The sequence below is a fragment of the Cebidichthys violaceus genome, unplaced genomic scaffold, assembly GCF_023349555.1.
Source record: "Cebidichthys violaceus isolate CVI_PGR_0920_01 unplaced genomic scaffold, fCebVio1.0.p SCAF_12, whole genome shotgun sequence".
NCBI lineage: Eukaryota > Metazoa > Chordata > Actinopteri > Perciformes > Stichaeidae > Cebidichthys > Cebidichthys violaceus.
The window spans coordinates 366,041-385,000 of NW_027176285.1; the positions used below are offsets into that span (position 1 = coordinate 366,041).

At 47.3% G+C, this 18,960-nt stretch overlaps 2 protein-coding genes across 17 annotated transcripts in view; both read right to left on the bottom strand.

The window, feature by feature from the left end:
* The window catches only part of sptan1 (spectrin alpha, non-erythrocytic 1), a 26,112-nt gene extending 15,155 nt beyond the window's left edge, over window positions 1-10,957 (bottom strand). For 12 of the 13 annotated variants that reach the window (XM_068705730.1, XM_068705731.1, XM_068705728.1 and 9 more), the window contains exons 1-14: window positions 10,848-10,957; window positions 4,379-4,618; window positions 4,162-4,287; window positions 3,591-3,731; window positions 2,923-3,203; window positions 2,634-2,778; window positions 2,395-2,549; window positions 2,143-2,278; window positions 1,915-2,016; window positions 1,678-1,815; window positions 1,097-1,207; window positions 892-969; window positions 604-759; window positions 304-508 (exon numbers count right to left, since the gene is read on the bottom strand). In XM_068705730.1, coding sequence (XP_068561831.1) covers window positions 304-508; window positions 604-759; window positions 892-969; window positions 1,097-1,207; window positions 1,678-1,815; window positions 1,915-2,016; window positions 2,143-2,278; window positions 2,395-2,549; window positions 2,634-2,778; window positions 2,923-3,203; window positions 3,591-3,731; window positions 4,162-4,287; window positions 4,379-4,615 — 2,011 coding nt within the window. In that variant the 5' untranslated portion in view covers window positions 4,616-4,618; window positions 10,848-10,957. Of the gene's footprint in view, window positions 1-303; window positions 509-603; window positions 760-891; window positions 970-1,096; window positions 1,208-1,677; window positions 1,816-1,914; window positions 2,017-2,142; window positions 2,279-2,394; window positions 2,550-2,633; window positions 2,779-2,922; window positions 3,204-3,590; window positions 3,732-4,161; window positions 4,288-4,378; window positions 4,619-8,074; window positions 8,185-10,847 lie in introns of those variants that run through there. The other variant, XM_068705719.1, reaches the window with a different exon arrangement.
* A 713-nt stretch (window positions 10,958-11,670) lies between these two features.
* The window catches only part of odf2a (outer dense fiber of sperm tails 2a), an 8,537-nt gene continuing 1,247 nt past the window's right edge, over window positions 11,671-18,960 (bottom strand). For 3 of the 4 annotated variants that reach the window (XM_068705737.1, XM_068705735.1, XM_068705736.1), the window contains 16 exons: window positions 18,712-18,894; window positions 17,893-18,083; window positions 17,141-17,282; window positions 16,810-16,935; window positions 16,611-16,685; window positions 16,443-16,514; window positions 16,157-16,273; window positions 15,786-15,971; window positions 15,488-15,597; window positions 14,619-14,754; window positions 14,323-14,433; window positions 13,767-14,030; window positions 13,457-13,557; window positions 12,604-12,766; window positions 12,313-12,438; window positions 11,671-12,191 (listed from right to left, as the gene is read on the bottom strand). In XM_068705737.1, the coding sequence (XP_068561838.1) occupies window positions 12,021-12,191; window positions 12,313-12,438; window positions 12,604-12,766; window positions 13,457-13,557; window positions 13,767-14,030; window positions 14,323-14,433; window positions 14,619-14,754; window positions 15,488-15,597; window positions 15,786-15,971; window positions 16,157-16,273; window positions 16,443-16,514; window positions 16,611-16,685; window positions 16,810-16,935; window positions 17,141-17,282; window positions 17,893-18,083; window positions 18,712-18,894 (2,274 nt within the window). In that variant the 3' untranslated portion in view covers window positions 11,671-12,020. The remainder of the gene's footprint in view (window positions 12,192-12,312; window positions 12,439-12,603; window positions 12,767-13,456; window positions 13,558-13,766; window positions 14,031-14,322; window positions 14,434-14,618; window positions 14,755-15,487; window positions 15,598-15,785; window positions 15,972-16,156; window positions 16,274-16,442; window positions 16,515-16,610; window positions 16,686-16,809; window positions 16,936-17,140; window positions 17,283-17,892; window positions 18,084-18,711; window positions 18,895-18,960) is intronic. The other variant, XM_068705738.1, reaches the window with a different exon arrangement.

The following is an 18,960-nucleotide window of genomic DNA, read 5'->3' on the forward strand; positions in this document are numbered from 1 at the left end:
ATACATGAAGTCAGTACTTCATGAGATCGTTGTATTCTGTTTGTAGTTGTACTTATTGATTGATGCAGATGTCTGGTTTCATACATGTTGTTTGACTCTGAATGTCTCTTGTCCTCAGGTCTCTCATGAAGAAGACGTCTCAGTGAGAATTAAAGTAATGTCTTTCCCACACTGACATACCATAGTACTGACATATTTGATCGCAAAGTTTCCCATTTGACAATATTAAATGTGTACTTGGATGAAATCTATTCATATACTGATGTACTGCAGCACCTCCGTTTACTCTCCTACAGCCGGTACCTTTAAGCTCAGTGGCCTCCAGCAGTTTTTTCCACTGGGAGCTGACTTCCTCCATGCGGCCGGCTACCTCAGTAGAGGCATAATGCTTCCCATCCAGCAGCTCCTGGCCAGACTTCTGCAGGGCATCAATGCGGCTCTGATTAGCCGACAGCTCGGCTTCGAACGCCTGGTGTTTCTGCACCTTGCCCTGCAGGTTGGAGGGGTCCTGTTGTCAAGAGAGCAGAAGCACGGAGGTTAGAGAGCGGAGACTTCAGAAACAGCGAGGATAACGTGGGGATTGACATCTCTTTGATGAACTACCTTGTAAGCCTCATCCGTGGCCGTCTTCATCTTCTCGTTGATCCAGCTCTTGAGCTCATCAGAGTCCCTGAAGAACTGCTGCAGGTGGAAAGAGTCCTCCAAGGCGGCACGGCGAGACTGAGCGCGCTCATGCAGGGCGTTACGCCGGCTGAGCAGCTACAGATGTGAAGAGGAAGAGAAGACGTGTTGCTTCTGAGTGATGGTGACAAAATCCTACCAGCTGCTTAAGCCTTCAGAGCTCATATTTGAAGCGCTTTGATTCAAGGGAGTGATGACGGAGGTACTTACAGCATCTCTGCGGGTGGCCACGTCCTCTTTGGCATAGTGGTTGTTCTGGATTAGTTTGGTAGCAAACTCATCCAGGGCCTGCAGATGTACAAGAGGAGATAAATATATCCTATTTCATGTAAAAGCTGCCGAGGATTGTACAACTTCCATGGAGTAGCAACAGTCCTTAAGGAATAGAATGTGTGGACAAACTGGAGTAGCTTACGGTGATCTTCTCTTCCTGGGCACTGAGGGACTTCTCAAAGTCCTCGTGTTTCTTCAGCAGAGCCTCTACACTGTCCAGGGAGTCACCAAGGTCTTCATTCAGGAGGAAAGCCTAAATAAAGCAGATGCAACATTAAGTAGTGCTTCATCACATCAACAATACTCACTAGTGAAACTCCATCCTGAAGAAAGCTTCTGGTTAGAGTTGGGCCGGTGAGAAAACGTTCAAACCAGTTTGATATTTAGCCGGTAAACCCTAAGAGAGCCTGGGCCAAGTTGTTGCTAACAATGGAGCTAACTTCACTTGAATCGGTTGGTGCAACCCATCAAAGAAACACATGAACTCCTCCTCCTCCCTCCGATACACTGTTTATAACACTATAACATCCGTCACATGTAGAACACAATATTACGTTAATCACTTTGTAAAACTGCTTTATGATGCAAAACAAGCTGGATTGAGCATTGTGACACCATCAGCACAGGTTACTTTTTATAAAATCAAACTGGTGTCAGCTCCGGATAGGACCAGCAAAACCCAAAATGGACCCGACTGTAGGTTTGGTGTCAGTGCCAGGTTACCTCTTGCTTGCTCATCCAGTTGTCGACTTGCTCCGTGTCTCTGTAGAAGAGCTGCAGGTCCATGCACTGCTCGTACTGCTGCCTGCGAACCTCCCACAGCTCCAGCAGAGACTCCTTCTCCTCCGCGAGGACGCCCAGCTACACACACAACACACCGCATCGCTCTAAACACGTGAACCGGTAACACGTGGTGGTGAGCTGCTATAGAGAAGTGTCTGGATTGTATCATGGTCCTACCTTTTCCTTGACCTCTTCAGAAGCGTAGTGTCCTGTATTGAGCAGGGCCTGGCCAGCTTCATCAGTGGCTCTGAAACTGTCTTCATGAGCATCAATCTCTCCCTGGGACACAAAAGACAACCGTACGTCGCTGCTTTTTACATTTGAAAAAAATGCTGCATTTTGAATCCGTATTCAAAGTTAAAATGGTGGCCGAACGCCGAGGTCCTTTGACCCGAGAGACTTTACCTTATGCTCCTGGTGGCGGTCCAGCAGCGCCTCGGCTCCAGCCACGTCATTGGCCAGCTCGTCGGCATTGATCAGGGCTTTCATCTCCGTCACCCAGCTGGTCAGATCCCTGAAGTCAGCGGTGAACCGCTGCAGCCTAAACACAGATCACAAGAGGGCAGGAGTGATGAGTAGCGCTGCTCCTCACAAGTACACAGCTCAGCTCTCAGTAGACATATAAGCCCTGACACCAGTCCGTGTCTGCTCTGTTACCGGTAGGAGTCATTCAGACGGGTGTGGCGTTCAGCGGCCAGAGTGCGAATCTGTTCCCAGTTGGTGACGAGTTCGTCTTTCTTCAGATGGATTTGTGAGGCATTTTGCGGATGCGTCTGCTGTAGGCGCTCTACATCACCGCCCAGTGTGTTGACCTGGAAAGAGAAAAGGACAATCAAAGGTTTACATCAGGTTTCTGCGCCGTGTGCGTGTTGACATTCGGTGAAGCATCTTCTTGCCTTATCTTCCAGGGCAGCCAGGTCTCTCTCCAGACCCTCGTGTTTGCGAAGCAGGGCCTGAACACTGGCCAGGTCACGACCGAAGTCATCAGAGGCCATCAGCTGCTCCTTCTCCTTGATCCAACTGATAGTCTCATCCACATCCCTGTTGTTGGAATCAAACACACACGTTTGTAGTTACATTGTCTTAACACCGTTTCTGTTAAAATCAACAAAGAAAGATGGACGAGTGTCCATGTTTGAACAGAACCATAAACTGCGTGAGTACAGGCTGTGACACGGCGTCTACCTGTTGAAGCGCTGCACCTCTGCAGCCCCAAACAGCTTGCCCTGCCTCTGCTGGGCGAGGCCCTTCAGGCGCTGCCAGGCCGCGTTGACCTCGTCCTGCTTGCGGACTATGAGCTCGGCCTCAGGGTGGGCTTCCTGGATCAGCTTGGTCGCCAGCTGGTTCACCTCATTCACGCGTTCCTCGTGAGCAGCCAGGTCGGTCTGGAACTCCTCGAACTTCTTCTGCAGAAGCTCCACATGCTCCAGGTCCTGACCCAGCTCCTCAGAGGAGGCCATGGCCTCCTACACACGGACGAGGAGGAAGAACATTGAGGCAAACATTACATCCAAGTCTAAAAGCTATTTAACTTCAACTGAACTGGATGACCTCACGATTCAGTCAACTGTACCATCATTGGTGCTCTTACAGCTACAGCTGGTTGTTGCTGTCAAGAGTTAGTTTTCTTTATTAGTTACTGGTGAATCAAAGGTTCCTCTGGTTTTCATTCCCCATTCAAATGAATTGGTACAGTACAGCTCTTTACTCTTCATATTTGTTAACTTTTACTACAGCAGCTAAAGAGCAAACAGAAATAGCATTTACTTTATTCTGCCAAAGGCTAGAAGATGACTGAAACAGAGGCTTCCTATGAATACACACAGACGTGTATAGAAAATAGAAAATCTGACCTTGTCACTGATCCAGTCCAGGGCATCTTCACACTCTCGCAGGTACTGGACCAGTTTCTGGGCCTGCAGGAGACGCATGCCCTTCTCCTTGGTCCTCTGCAGCAGAAGGTCCCACAGGCGATGCAGCTCCTCCAGACGAGTCTAGTGCACAGGAGGGAAGGATGTCTTTACCGTTAGTGCACAGTGGAGAGGAAGAAAGGAAGTGAGGAAACATCTTCACTCAAGACAGGAAGTCATTACAGTTTTCCCTCTATAATGAATTAAATGTATCTGAAATAGAAAAGTGAGTCCTGCTCAGTCATCCGTTTACAGATACCACCTGGAACAAACAGAAAGAAGGGACAGCTTTCAACGAAGAGCCGGCTCTGAAAGATGTTCACAGCACTCAAGAGTCACATGACACACGGCCCACCGCAGCTCAACACCTACTTGTATGTATTCTCCCATATTGACACTTGTAACTATGGGTCTTTGTTGTGTCCGGTAAGGCGTGTAGGACTGAATCAGATGGAGCAGGGTATTCAGTAAATATGCATATTAGGGTGAGCACAAACATCATGGGGTGTCTTACTCGAATGGTCTCAGAGGAGAAGTGTCCCTCGCTGATCATCAGGTTTCCAGTATCGTCCAGTTTGATGATCGCTCCAGAGTTGGCCTGAACTTCAGCTTCAAAGGCCTGATGTTTCTGCAGCTTACCCTGTTTACAGGAAGACACATGCGATGTATACAAATCTGAAATATAAACTGTAAACTATATAAACTGTACACAAAAAAACAGCCCGACAAACCTGCAGGTTGGAGGGGTCCTTGTAGTTCTCATCGGAGGCGATCTGCAGCTTCTCCTGGATCCACTTCTCCAACTCGTCTGCGTCGCGGCGGAAGAACTGAAACCGGTAAGAGTCCTCCAGCTTCGTCCGCCGCGTGATGGACAGCTCCTTGAAGCGCCGGTAGCGGTCCAGAACCTGCTGTCGCCGTTCCTGGATGTCTTCGGCCGTCTCCAGCACTTTAGCCCCTGCGGTGTCCATGTTCTGGAAACACACCATGATAAGAATCATCAGTGAGTTTGTACTTTTATATTGTGATGTTCACTGGAAATGAACCCCCAGCCAGTGAGGATCATTACCATGGATGCAATGCGCAGAAATAGATATTCAAACCTATGTTTTTAGTGATTTTTGGTCAATTTTGACAGACTAACACACACACACACACACACACACACACTGCAGTGCAGAGCACAAAATAGACAGTGTGTTTGCAGCTATCGGTGATCCTTAAGCAGTGATTATTCACAACATGTGCACAGATAAGACCGCGTTCGATCAAACCAGCATAAAAACACCAAACCATCACCGGCTGACGTTGACTCCCTGCCGGGTCTAAGCATCGAGGTCTAAACGATATTTAAGGCCGGATATAGGAGGACAAACAAAAGCCCATCCTGTCCCCAGCTGAGCAACCAGCAGCTGAAAGAGTCAAATGCCAAACGGGGGTGGGGAGCCGGAAATTCCACACTAGGCTTCAGCACACAATGGAATCACTGCAGTCGGCTTCTATGTCCGCCGGTCAGCGTCGCCTCAGACTGTGGCTGAACACCAGCGAGCAGCCCGGCTGAACCGAGACCTGATCCTGAACGGGCCTTCATACTAGCTTGAAGCACAGTGAGAAGAGCTGCAATGAAAACCATTCAGAAAATAAAACCAACAATCGCAGCGTGACTGTCGGTTCAGCAGCCCTCTGGTGCCCTGAACCAGTTAGGAATGTAAAAACACTTAACCACTGCTCAGTGGAGAACTAAGTCTTTGTTTGTGTGCCAGACTCCACCCATCAACTGACGGACTCATAGAGACATCGATCTGTCTGACGAACCCCGAGCACAATGGTTGAGTGGGGGCACGGTGTGTGTGTGTGTGTGTGTGTGTGTGTGTGTGTGTGTGTGTGTGTGGGGGGGGGGGGGGTCAGGCCTAATGTAGATCAATGTGGGTTTTTGTTGATGTAGCAGATCGTGTGACAAAGAGTGTGGATAGATGTGAGACCGTCTCCTGGTCCATGGATCAGTGCAGTCAGCAGCTTTTCAGAGGCACCACTGGCTGTCAGGACAACACACACACACACACACACACACACACACACACACACACACACACACACACACACACACACACACACACACACACACACACACACACACACACAGAATGTTAGCCAGCACCCCCCCTCCGTCCCAGTTCACAGAGAGCTTAGAGCCTCTCAGGGATTCCACTGAGAGAAGCCAGACTCATTGTGCACAGTGGACTGACGGATGGACCTGGTTCTTCCTCTAACATCTCAAAGTTACACATCCTTATATGATCTCCCTCACCAGAGACCAGCTGGCTGACTGGACTGAAGCCCTTTCTTTCTTTCATTCTAATACATATGAACTGATATTCATTTCATTTTGAATATTCTTCTTATTGAATTGTTGAACTTCTATTCTTCCACATGATTAGACAGAACGTGCTCAAATCGTAAAACACAGAATTTAGAACTATTTAAACTATAAACTAATTAAAACAGATGTCATGGTTAGGACCCTGGACATGGGGCCGTAGGAGCGTACTGATGACACACAGTGGTGGTCACAGGTTTGATATGAAAGAGGCTGACCTCTACAGAGCCACACTAGTCTACCTAACCCTGCCTTAACCAGCCCCAATAACCACAGAGTGCCTGTGACGATCTGGATTCTGCTCTGCTAGCGGTTGCGGCGCTACGTCGCGCTCCTCCGACCCGTTGTAACTAGCAGAGATGTTGGAATTCAACAGATATTCAAACGTTTAACCTTCGTTTCATTAGAATACATCTGTTGTCCCAAATGTTTGGCTGTTTTCTTTACAGGAATTGTATAAAAGGCGATCATATAGTCCATGAAGATGAGGTACGGAGTTGTGTTGTTGGTCCGTTGAGCTTTAAGTCAGAATCGTAGCCGACTCTGTGGAGTCTTACAGATCGAAGACGCACTAATACAGCCCTGCGACTGCTGATAGCACTTCCTCCCATCTCGTACCAGCAGATAACAGCTTCACCTCCCTGCTCCTCTGGGTAACACCCACACAGTGAGATCAGCTGGCAGTAGTTATGTAACATAATTCATTTTCTACCTCCTCTTACAGGCGTATTTAAAACGTAATGGTGGGTGGGAACTTGGAACTGTGCCAGCAGCATGTGACTTTCAAAGTCATCCCCATTTCAAAGTCCACTTCACGGGTAGAGAACCGGCCTCCATCACCGCCTCTCTGGTAGGAAATGATGCAGAAACGTGTCCATTAGGAGCAGAGCATTAAAGACGAAGCATCCTGTCGTTTATATGCACAGATATTAGTAGTGCCTGAGCTCACTTGGCAACAAAAGCAGTAGCTGAAACAAAAAGTCAAGAAACCCGAGCAACTGGAATAGAAATCAATGAATTCCTCGACTCCAATGTTCTCCTCAGAGCCAGCAATGCAGCGTTCAGGACGGCCCGGCTAGCGCAGCTAGCGTAGCTTCCTCACAGCCTCCACAACAGCTGCCTGATAGACGGCCTACATACGTACGACTCAATGCTCCATGTAGAGCAACTACTTCATGAAGCGATGAAGCTAAGTACAGACTGTATTAAGTATGCTGGGCGTTGTTACATGAAGCAAGGCTAACCCCGTCATCAGACCCGTCTCAGAGAATACAGCTGGGTTCCAGCAGGTTCATAGATTGCATCAACCTTCCCTAAATCATCATCAGAGGAGTGGATGAAGTCATTCACTTAGCAGCGCCCAGTTACTATGGTGAACCATGTGTTGTGAATAAGGGTCCTACTGACGCCACACTGGGAGGAGTCTCATGAGACCAGGACAGTCCATTACCTTCCTGGGGGACAGAGAGAACCTCCAGCTGACTGTCATGATCACGTAGAAAGAATTATAGGAACCTATAATGTGATGTATAAGTACACAATAACTGCCAACGGCTGTGGAAGCAACTGTAGTTAGTCAGCAAATTGTGTAGCTTTTAACTACCAACTGCTAGCATTAAGTCCATACTTGATGTTCAGTTTATACAACTAGAATCTACATGAAGGTTATTAAACCACTAATGACATCAGTGATCCGAGCAAAACACAAGCTGGTAATATGTACTATTAGACCGATAACTAGCAGCTCATGAACAGATGAAATGCATGACAGCTTAGTCTATTCTACTTTGAAGTAAGATCACATTTTCATGCAAAGAATATCACGCCGACAAAAGACATGCAGTAGAAATCTGTTTCTGGAGTTATTCACTAAAAGGTCCGGATGGTCCTGGCTCAGCAGGGAAGAAGGCCGACAGACAAACGCATCAACGATTCAGACCACCAGTCACTTCCAAAGCCCCATGACATTCACATTAAACAGAAACGGGCATTTTCATAAAGAAAGACCTGTGCTGCTGGTTTGGCAGGATGAAAATAAGAACATCATACACACATCAGACCGTTCCAGTGAGGATCCTGAGGTTTTCTTGGGTCTTGGTTGATCAGAAGACTACATCTGTAGTCCAGTCCTCAAAGGTCCGTCAGTGACTGAAGAAACGAAGGCTCATCTACTCCGCAGCACAGACAGACGCATTGCACCTGCAGTGACTACGCCGTACAAAAGAGCAAGCCAAGAAGTGGCCCAGCCCATGCGCCTCTCTGCGCTCAGTAACCCTGCTCCTCCTCCACTTCTCTCCCAGCAAAACAACACCGTCACTGCCCTCCACCACCGGTCCTACACCAACCAAAGAGACGCACGCAGACACACACAAGTACAGTGAGACAAACACGGACGTCACCTCGAGTTTGATCGCACAATCAATAAGAGGCCTTCAGCAGTAGGGAGTCACAACAGGAAGCACTATGTCTGAAGTTCATCATGATAATGTTTCAGAAGTCGATGCATCAAGAATCACTGTGCATCTGAGACGGACTCTTCCATTCAAAGTGTGTGAAGATGTCAGCAGTAGGAGTTAGCAGGCTGTCTGTCTGGAGGCCCACACAGCCTACAGACGGGGGGGGGGGCTCGTATTTGGGTCACGGTCAAATGGAGTTGCAATGAAAAAAGTCATACAGGTTGAGAGGGAGTTATGGGAAGAGAGCGATTTATACTCACTGTAGAAATCTAGGCTGTATAGCTGTGTTCAAATGCTGCAAGTTATCAATATCACTTAATGGAGATGGATTAGAAATGACTGCAGAGCTGAGCCTACAGAAACCACTGACCCCGCCCTCCTTCAGCGCTCCAGCAACAGGATTACATGCCTTGTTCTAAACAATGTGATGGTCCAGTTATGCTGCAAATGAACAATGGAATGAGCAATATTCATTGGGGACAAACAATCACGTAAGAGGAACAAATGTACTTGTTCCTTTGAAGAACAGGAAAATAAGCTCTAATGACGTCTAAGTCAGGTGTAACATGGAGAACAATACTGTCCGTGTTCAGATACGACACGTAATCAAGTAATGATTGTAATACAATCCAATTAAAATGAGGCAGCGGAGAGGGACGCGGAATCTGCCCTGGGAATATCTGGTAGTATTTTAGGCAGTACAGCTCAAAGAGCTGTCCCACTTAGCGTCCATGTTTGAGTAGAACATCAACGTGAGGTCAGGCTTCACAGCGTACAAAGATTCTGCTCCTGGTTAGACTTTGACAAGCTTAGAGAAAGCTCATCCATCATCGTCTGGATCAATAACACTCTTATTCTCTGTTGCTGCCATTTTACATTTGGATGGCGGGGGGCTACCGAGAGACAAGGTCAAACGTTCGTCATCGGGGAGGTCACTGGATGGATGAATAATATCATAGAGCAACGCTCTACACCGATCTAATGGAAGAACTGCATCAAAAGCATCTGCTGTGGCCCATTAAACATGTGCATGCTCAATGACACACTTTAGACTACATACACTATTCATACACATGTTCAACGAAAACATTCTAAAATAAATGTTATGACAATCAAAGGATTAAGACACATTTCTGGACTATAACACATCATAGATATGAAACAGCACATTGCTGGTCCTCCTTTCATTCCCTGTGCTGCAGCTTTCTATCTGAAGTCCTCTCCAGGGTGGAGGGCCAGTTGGTATGTGGAGAACTTGGCACCACCCTGACAGAGACCATGTCCTGGACAGTCAGCTGCAGAGGTGTGAAATAGCGCACATTCCGCTGTTTGTCCCGATTTACGCAAACTATAGAGACCACTGACGTTCCTCAGGCTTCTCACCGCCTGACTCCACTCCTGAAGAGCGTGTAGAGCACACACTAGTCTCACACACTAGTCTCACACACTAGTCTCTCACACTAGTCTCTCACACTAGTCTCTCACACTAATCTCACACACTAGTCACACACACTAGTCACACACACTGCTCATGCATTGGGGCTATGCACCAGAGGACACGTGTAAATGATTAAAGTGTCCGCATTTGAATGACAGCTGGAGTCATATGTCCAGAGGTATTCAACTGTTCTGGGCGGCTCCCCTTCAGCCATGGCCGACCAGAGTGGAGCCTACATAACGAGCCATCTTTAATCCACTGTATTTCATTCATTACATCAACAACGCGCAATGTGCACTCTGTGATTGAAGACATGTTTCAATGAATTCAGGGGAATCTGGGGTTTCTAAAAGTGTCACGTTACGTTGTGAACTAGCTAACTAGCGGACTAACGTTAGCTAGCAAGCTAAACAGCGCTAGCAGCTCGTAGCTAACGTTACGTTATATTCGCTATCGTGAAACCGTTAAACCAGCAGAATCATCATCATGCTACACTTTCAAGACGGAAAACACAACAGTTATGGTAGCGGACGTTAAACATGTCGACTCGTGAATGTTTAATGGACCATTTTGTTTGAACGCAGGTTGATGAATGATAATGCGAGCTGGTGTCATTGGGTAGGGTGGCTAACGGTAATGTTAGCATTGAGCTAACATTAGACGTCGTCTAATGTTAGCTCAATGCTAACATTAGACGACGTCTAACCCACAGACAGCTGCACTAGCGAGCAGTCCATCTTCACCTGAACTACCGGACTGTAATAATAATGTAACGAAGGGAACGTCTGCAGCTAACGTTAGCCGCTGAGCTAGCGGACCCGCAGCCAACAGTAACACAGATTACATGAACAGAACTGGTCACACGGACCACAATGTGCACAGTACCCGTTTAAAAATGGCAAATTCTGTCAGAATGTAAGCATGTTTCATACCTCGGTGGGTTTTCCAAAGAGCTTCAGAAGTGGTTCTTGTCGACGCAGAAGGATGCGAGGCTGCTCTCTGGGCTGCTGTTTTTTTTTTTTTTTTTTTACAACGTGACGTAATGTTCTGCAGCTGTACGAAAACTACCGGAAACTACCGGACGGACCCGAACCACTGAAGCGTTACATGCACAATATAAAGTGTGTCAGTTTGTTCCACCCTGGCACAGATCAGTAATCATTAAACTCATGTACTGACAGCACACGTTGAAAGACAAACGGTGGATAATTGCTGCTCATGCACTTCTTTAGTTCAGCATAATAGAACTACTCTTATTTTGATCTTATTCTGAGAGCTGTGCTCCCATCCCTGCAGTCTCAGACTGTGCTGTTAATACAGAAAGCACCGATTCTTCATCAATAAACTGCGTTTCAAAGACTATCAGTTATTAACACTGACCTGTCTGTGTTCAACTAAACAGCATGTCAGTCCTCACATCATCACTGTTGTCTGTGAGAGATCAGCTGACTACCACAAGGACTTATCAGACAATTCATCATCTGTTCATGAGCTGTTACAGATTGATTTCCATTTGAACTGCCCTCTCATCATGTAAAGTAAGATGTACATGTAATAGTTAAAGAGCCCTTCATCTTACATCCTTCATGCTCACTATAATGAAAGCTGCTACAGGACAATGTGACAGCAGCTGTGCTGACTGACAGACAGCTTCTTCTAGGACCGACACCACGAAGTGTTACGTTACGTCAATGTGTTTCCTCTTTGTAACATTTTATGACAAAAACAAAAGAAGAGTTGAGAAAACCGTTTGAATCCGGTAGAAAAACATCTAGTTGTTTTATTGACATTTTGAAGTAACCCATCGTGGATATAAATGATGAAGTCATTGAATACTCCGTGAACAAGAAACAAGTGTTCCAATAATGTAGAACGTGAAACTGTGACACACACTGTGTCGTACCAGCCAGAGGACAGCGATAGCGCCGGTGTTTTCAAAGAGCACAGGTACATTAAAGCACATATCGTAACACACAATGTGTCATGGGTGGCTTGGCTACAGAATCATTTACACGTGAATCAATACTAAAGCAAAATGAAAAGTAACAGAATCAGACCACTGTTTTGGAATGAGTGCTCATAATCCACCGCTGGCAGGCGGGCTGTCAGACGGGTGAGGGGGGACGCAGTGAGCTGTCGAGGGCCAGGTCTCCAAACACATTGGCGTAGGAGGCTTTGAGGAACTGGACGTAGTTCTGCAGACTTCGGTTGGTGCCGTCGGACTGCTCCAGACGATCCTTCACATCCTGTAGTCGGCTCTGGTACCGCCGCTCCACCTGAGCATCATAAATACTCATCTTATAGACCTACTGACACAGCAGATACACACACACACACACACACACACACACACACACACACACACACTGTGGGTGGACTATTAATTGAGGCCTTTACCTCATCTTTGCTGCGTCGCAGTTGATTCATTTCTGACGTAGTCCTGCTAAGTTGAGCCTCTAGGTCCAGTATCTTGTACTGGGTGGAGCGTTCTTTGGTGGCAGCAAGTCCTCTGGTCTCTGACATCTGGAGATAAAGATGACACACTGGACCAAACTACTGGGCAACAGAGGGTGGAACAGTACATACCGGATATATCCCTACAGTATACTCTATGTCCCCAACAACGTCCCTATGTCCTATGTCCTATGTCATATGTATTCTATGATCACACTCTTTAAATGTTCAGACCTGTTGGTGAGCATCTCCCAGAGCCTCCTCCAGCTTCCGGCTCAGCAGAGAACACTCCTGTGTTTTCTCTTCCAGGCGCAGATGATTGCCGTGGATGGTGTCTTCCCGTTTGGTGACGACCGCCAGAAGGTCGGCGTTCTGATTGCCAACCTCACCCAGCTTTCTGTAAGATGAGAGCAGTTAGAATGAACAGTTATCCAGTACTCATTAACATTGGTTCATTATTGTACACTGCTTACGAGTTGGAGTGCAGTGTTTGAGTGCAGTTAGGGTCTTTAAAACCCATGGCACCAATTTGTTATCTGGCACGGCAGCTGGATCGCTGGATCGCATATCTCACAAAAATCCAAGTCGTCGGGCTTTAAGTAACGCGTTTGTGTCCGGTAAACCAGAGCATGGACCAATCAGCGTCCGGTGAGGAGCTACCAGCAGCTGTGGGCGTGGCTTAGGTGAGTGCATGACACACAGAGAGGCCACTGTTCCAAAAGAAGACGGGACAGATGCTGCAACAGCATCAGTTCTATCAGAACTAGAGAGACTCTCATCACTGAAAGAGGAGTAAAGAACGACATCGAAGACTCTTCTCCCGACTGGCTTCGGTAAGAGTTTGATTGACAGGTGGTTCATCCAATCAGCTGCCACTTATGTTCTAAAAGTAATAACTAACTCACTGACTGCATGGCAGCATTATTCCTCCTGTTAACATCCCTCAAAGCCCCCACTTTATGGGAACTTAGATCATGATTATCCCCCAAATAGAAGGGGGGCACAGTTGTCTAGACTTAGTCTGAGGGGGGTCCGGTGTGAACAAAGCGCCGAAGCCAGACGGAGGAAAGCAGAAGAGGCGACTGACCTTTCCAAAGTCTCCGCTCGCTGCTGAAGCTGTCGATTGTCCTCCAGCAGCACCTTGTTCTTCTGTCTCAGAAGCTCCACCTGACTGCTCTGGGTCTCCACCTAGCAACACAAGTCCTTCATCTGAAGACCGGGACTTCATCTGATACTTATACGTACTTCATTAAAACTCACTGCATGAGTGTGGTCTGAGATTAACTGTGGCCTTTTACCAATGTTGTTTTCAACTTCAATTCATAATCAATGTTGTAATATTGGAATCATTTTCAAAGTAGCACTAATGAATCATTATTTTGTGTCGGACTGTTGACCTTCATGCGGAGATCCGTCAGGGTTGTGCTGAGCTCCATGCTGCGTCTCTCCTGGCTGTGCTCCCTGTCCTGCGCCTCCTGCAGCTGGAGTTCACAACGCCGTAAGGCTTCAGGGAGAGGCTCTAAGGCCGCCAGCCGCCCCAGCAGCTCGCTGCGCACCTCCTCCATCTCCTGCTCCAGCTCCCTGCGCACCACACGGGCCTCCTGCTCCGCCTGAGCCAGCCGAGCGCGATACTCATCTGCTTCGGCCCGTGTTTTTCCAACCTGTACAGAAAGATAAATGTCTTCTGACATTAACGGTGTCCATGGGACAGCTGTGCTGTCACAATCTCACACTCGGACTTTAAATCTGCCTCTAAATGCAAACTAAAGACATACACGTGTTGAACAGAATGTACTCCAGCCTCTAACATACGTACTCAATGTTATAAATACTACAACTATCAGAACACTACGAACATTCAGGCAGATCACCGTCACAAAACAGATGTTATCTCAATGGATTTCTGGTTGAACAAAGGTTTAATAAGAAGCTCTCAGTGTTCGTATGCTTCACCTGGATCTTATAGCTGTCCAGCAGGCCTTCATATTGCTGGACTGAGGCTTTGACCTGCTGAAGCTCTGACTGAGACAAGGCCAGCTTCTCCTCCACTGCAGACGATGTAGCCTGACAGGAACACATGTTGCATCATTACACCCAACCCTCCTAATGTAGCATAGGTCAATGAGAGTCTATTGGAAAGATAAAGGGAACAGGAAGCACATCATCCAAGAGATAGAAGCACAACAGATATGCAGACATGTTGATAAGGCAATGGTGAGGTTCTATGAATGTGGTCACTGTTGGTTCACCTGGAGGGAGTGCTTCTGCAGCATGGCAGCAGTGCTCTCTGTGGTCAGTCCATGCAAGTGATGCAGCAGGGCCTCTCTCTCCGCTCGGCCTTTATCCACTGTAGTCTGCAGCTGCTCCGTCAGCTCTGCTGTGCGGCTGCATCACACAACACAGCAGCCGTCATATTTTCATTTATATGACCGGAATGAACCAACAGTAACTTTACGCTGTTTCATAGCTTCAGAATCATTTCCAGAAGTCTTTCCGTAGCTGCAGCTGGTAAAGTGATGTCATGACAATGGGATTTTCACGCCTTATTTGAAACATTTTCCGTCACTCAGATTACTCATTGGATTACTGTAGGGTTAATAAAACAGAGGTACGTCCCAGTTGGCATGCTTGCAAACCCAATTACTTGGTGCGTAAATACAAAAAACCCAACGTGTCTCATATCAGAACCACCGGTACAAACAGAAGCCTTCAAGGACAGAGATGACTGATTTAAGAGAACTCGTCTCACTCACTAACTTTCTCATATTTAGAATGTTCTCTTAGGCATGAATGAAATGAAACATTTGTTAATAGTCTTTTCCTAAAAACCTTCAGTTATTGCAGTTGTCACCCATATGACCCCCCCCCTCAGTGAAGTGAATGCTCATGTTCTGTGACCGTACGCAGCTGAAGAGCCTCATGTGCAGACCAGGGTTGACTGTGCTGTTGGTCTGATATGATATGATATGATATATGATATGATATGATATGATATGATATGAAGCTGTGACGTCTCCACTTTTAACCCTTCCAGCTGACTGGGTCCCTGTGAGCCAATCATCTGGTTGCTCGTGGTTATTCTTGTCTGCAGATGGAGCCGTAACAGAGATGGACTTACCTGTTCAGCAGCGACAGTTCAATCTCCAGCTTGCTCTTGTCTTTCACCTCTTGGGCATGGTGACTCTGCCAGGTCTCAGCTGCTGACAGCGCATCAGAAACCTGCTTCTCCTGTTCAAAACACATACAAAGTGCCTTGAACAGTGATTCACTTTTCTTGATTCTGTTACTAAAGAGCGTGTGTGTGTGTGTGTGTGTGTGTGTGTGTGTGTGTGTGTGTGTGTGTGTGTGTGTGTGCGTGACTAATCAATGCATAGCTGTAGTGCAGCAGCCCGCCTGCTCTGTGACACGGTACCTACCAGGTCCAGTAGCTGGACGCTCAGCTGGCCTGCAGTGTCCTCGCTGCGCTCAGCTCTCTGTTTCTGGGCTCGCGTGGCTCGTTTCAGAGCCTCTCGGTCTGCACCGGCCTGCTGCCTCAGCCTCACCAGCTGCTCCTTCAGACGCTCCATCTCCGCCTTCTGCTGGTTGGCTGCTCGCTCCAGGTTCTGAACCGATGGAACGGACAGAACCAAGGGTTACGGCTGGGTTCACTGTCGGTGCCCTCCACTGGTACAGCAGATTATCGGTTAATAGTTCCCACATATTAAAACAGAAGTACTTCATTTACCGACTACATAATTATCATACAGACCAACAGCAGCAGATGAGTGACCATGATGCTAGGACTGACCTTTATCTGCACAGTCAGCCGGTTGTTCTCAGCTTCTTTGCTCCGCAGCTGTCCTTGTAAATGAGCTCTTGTTGACTCCAGACTCTTGGACAAATCAGCTGTGCTCTTTGCACTGTCCTGCAGTCCCAGAATACAGTAGAACTTACATTAGGGACAAACATGTATTCTGCATTAAGGATGACATTCCTCTGTAAAGAGAGTGTTTAGTTGTGGATCCCTGGTTGAGACAGCTCCACAGATCAGAGCTGTATTTACAGTCACAATACTGAACACTTCCTATCCGTACCTTTTCAGTATCTATACGTTTGGAGAGTTGATCAACCTCTCTGTCCTTCTCTTGAAGCTTCACCACAAGATGCTGTAAAAGGAAAAATGAGGCAAGCTTTACTTACAGAGCAAATTGGAAATGACAGAAACTAAAGCTTCAGATTTAGGCTGCTTCCATCACACTCACAGCATTCTCTGCCTCTGTGTCTGCCAGTGTCTGGAGTAATGTTTCCCTCTGCTCCGACACTCGGATTGACTCCATCTGCTCAGAAACAGTCCACCAAGGTGCATCCTTAATAAACATTAGCTGTATGTTGATGCTAAAGACAAAGAGTCAGTCAGCATCACAGATCCAGTCTGTAATTTGAGGGTGCTTTACACGGTACCTGGGACCCGTGCTGCTCTCTGAGGAGGCGCCGCAGAGTTCGGTTTGTCGCCTCAAATGTCTCCAGTTTCTGTAGCAACAGCTCCTTCTGACGGGCCAAGACCGAAGAGTCAGCGCCAGACGGCCTCTTCAGCCGACAGAAAGAGAGACGGGGACAAAGAGCGTCATTTATTATCAGCATTCATGATCTTTGTCCATGAAGTCAGAACACTTAGGGATTGCCTTGAATGCAAAAAGCTGACTGTTGCTTTCTAGAGTTCCCAGCTTTGGACCGGACCGGACCGGACCGGACCGGACACAGTGTTAGTGCCAAACGTTGAGTTCACACTCACACTGCCAGCAGCACTGCACAGTCTGGAAACAGAGTGTCGCAGGGCTGACACTTGCTTGGCAGCTGCCGTCCCATCCGCCTCAGCCTCCACCAGCTTCCTGTGCAGAGCGTCTTTGTCTTGCTGCCTGCCGTCCCCGTCTCGTCTGCAAAGACAAGATGTTTCACAATTGTGTAATAAAGTGTCCTACAGAGCGGCATTCTACCGCCCAGTCGTCTTTTCAGCAGACGCAAATGAGTCAGGTGTGCGGATGACATGCTGTATAAACGTGCACTAACTATGTTACAGAACTCATAATGTGATTCACCGACAGTCATGAATGTCACCAAGATAAGAGAAATGTGTCTGAATGGTAACAAGAAGGAGGCGGAGCTAGTAAGCTCCTTTAGGTACCAGGTTACCGTCATGTTGAACGCATTGAAAAGAGAAGCACAGCAAAGACTCTTCCTGCTGCGTAAACTAAGGACTTTTGAGGTCAGTCAAATACATTTAAACCGAGTATACCAATCTCTAATAGAAAGTATACTCAACTTTAATATTGCGTCTTGGATAATTTACCTTTAAAAGCAAATTTTGCATACGTTCATTCTATTCTCTTCTTCATGGAGCTGCATGTGCAACACGTCCCAGATACAGCACTGTTACAGCACACATGAAACAATGGGACAGAACGGGGCTGACGGATCATTTCACACAGCTGAGTCTAATCATCTCTCATATTTTAGACACTTATTAAGTGGCCAATGGTAACTCACAGCCTGTTGTGGTCGGTCCCCTCCAGCATCTCCTCCATGGATCGGCGTAAGCGCGCGTTCTCCCGCTCCGTCTCTTCCAGCTCCTCCGTCACCTCGGCCAGCTCTTCCTCCTGCTCAGCGATCACCCGCTGGGAGACGCTCAGCTGCTCCGACCGGCGCTCCAGCAGCTGCTCCTGCTTCCGCAGCTCGACCTGCACCCGTCCACATGTGCAAAGGTGAGAAGAAAGCTTCCTGCTGCAGATGTCTGTCTTTGTGTCCACACAGTTTCATGTTGTCATGCATCTGGCTGCCTCTGACTCAGGAGTGGCTTCTTTGACAAACACTGGATGTGGTTTCTTATAACACTACAGGTCATCATCCACCCATTCACACTCTGATGACAGGGGCTACCATGCAAGGTGCTCATCAGGACTATCTAACATTCATAAACCACAGGAGCAACCCGTTACGTATGTTGCATTGTTTAGAACTTGCATTGCCTTGACTAGATTTCCCATCATGCAACTGGATATAATGTGTCAGGAGACCCTCCCTGCCTCCTAAATGCACCCGTCTGTCAATCTCCAACACAGCGTTCTGTTAGAAGCCTGTTCTGTTGATATGTTCTCCCTTCAAAGCCACAGATGTTACACAGCTGTTTAGGTTCAGTACTACTTCATGTGACAAGTGAACTCATGTTGTCCCTTTACAACTATCAGATCCACAAAGTGAAGAAGTTTGTAACTTTATGATAATAATCCTAGTATAATAAATAACGAAGCATAAAAAAGGTCTAACATGAACCTGATAAGAGGAGGGTGATGCAGAGGAGGAGCTCACCTCGTTCTTCAGAGAGCTGACTTCAGTCAGTAAGCTGTCGATCTTCCTCTCATACTGGCTGATTCGTCCGTGCAGCCCTTCTTCTTCCTCTGATGTGAGGTCAGCTAGTCGCAGCGCAGACTGGGAATGTTCAGGTCCTGGTTCAGGGAGCGGTTGTGTGATCTCAAGGCAGTGCGTTGGCCCCTTGGAGCAAATTACACATTCAATACCACCGTGTCTTTAACTGGATGAGCTGAATCAATCTTTGAA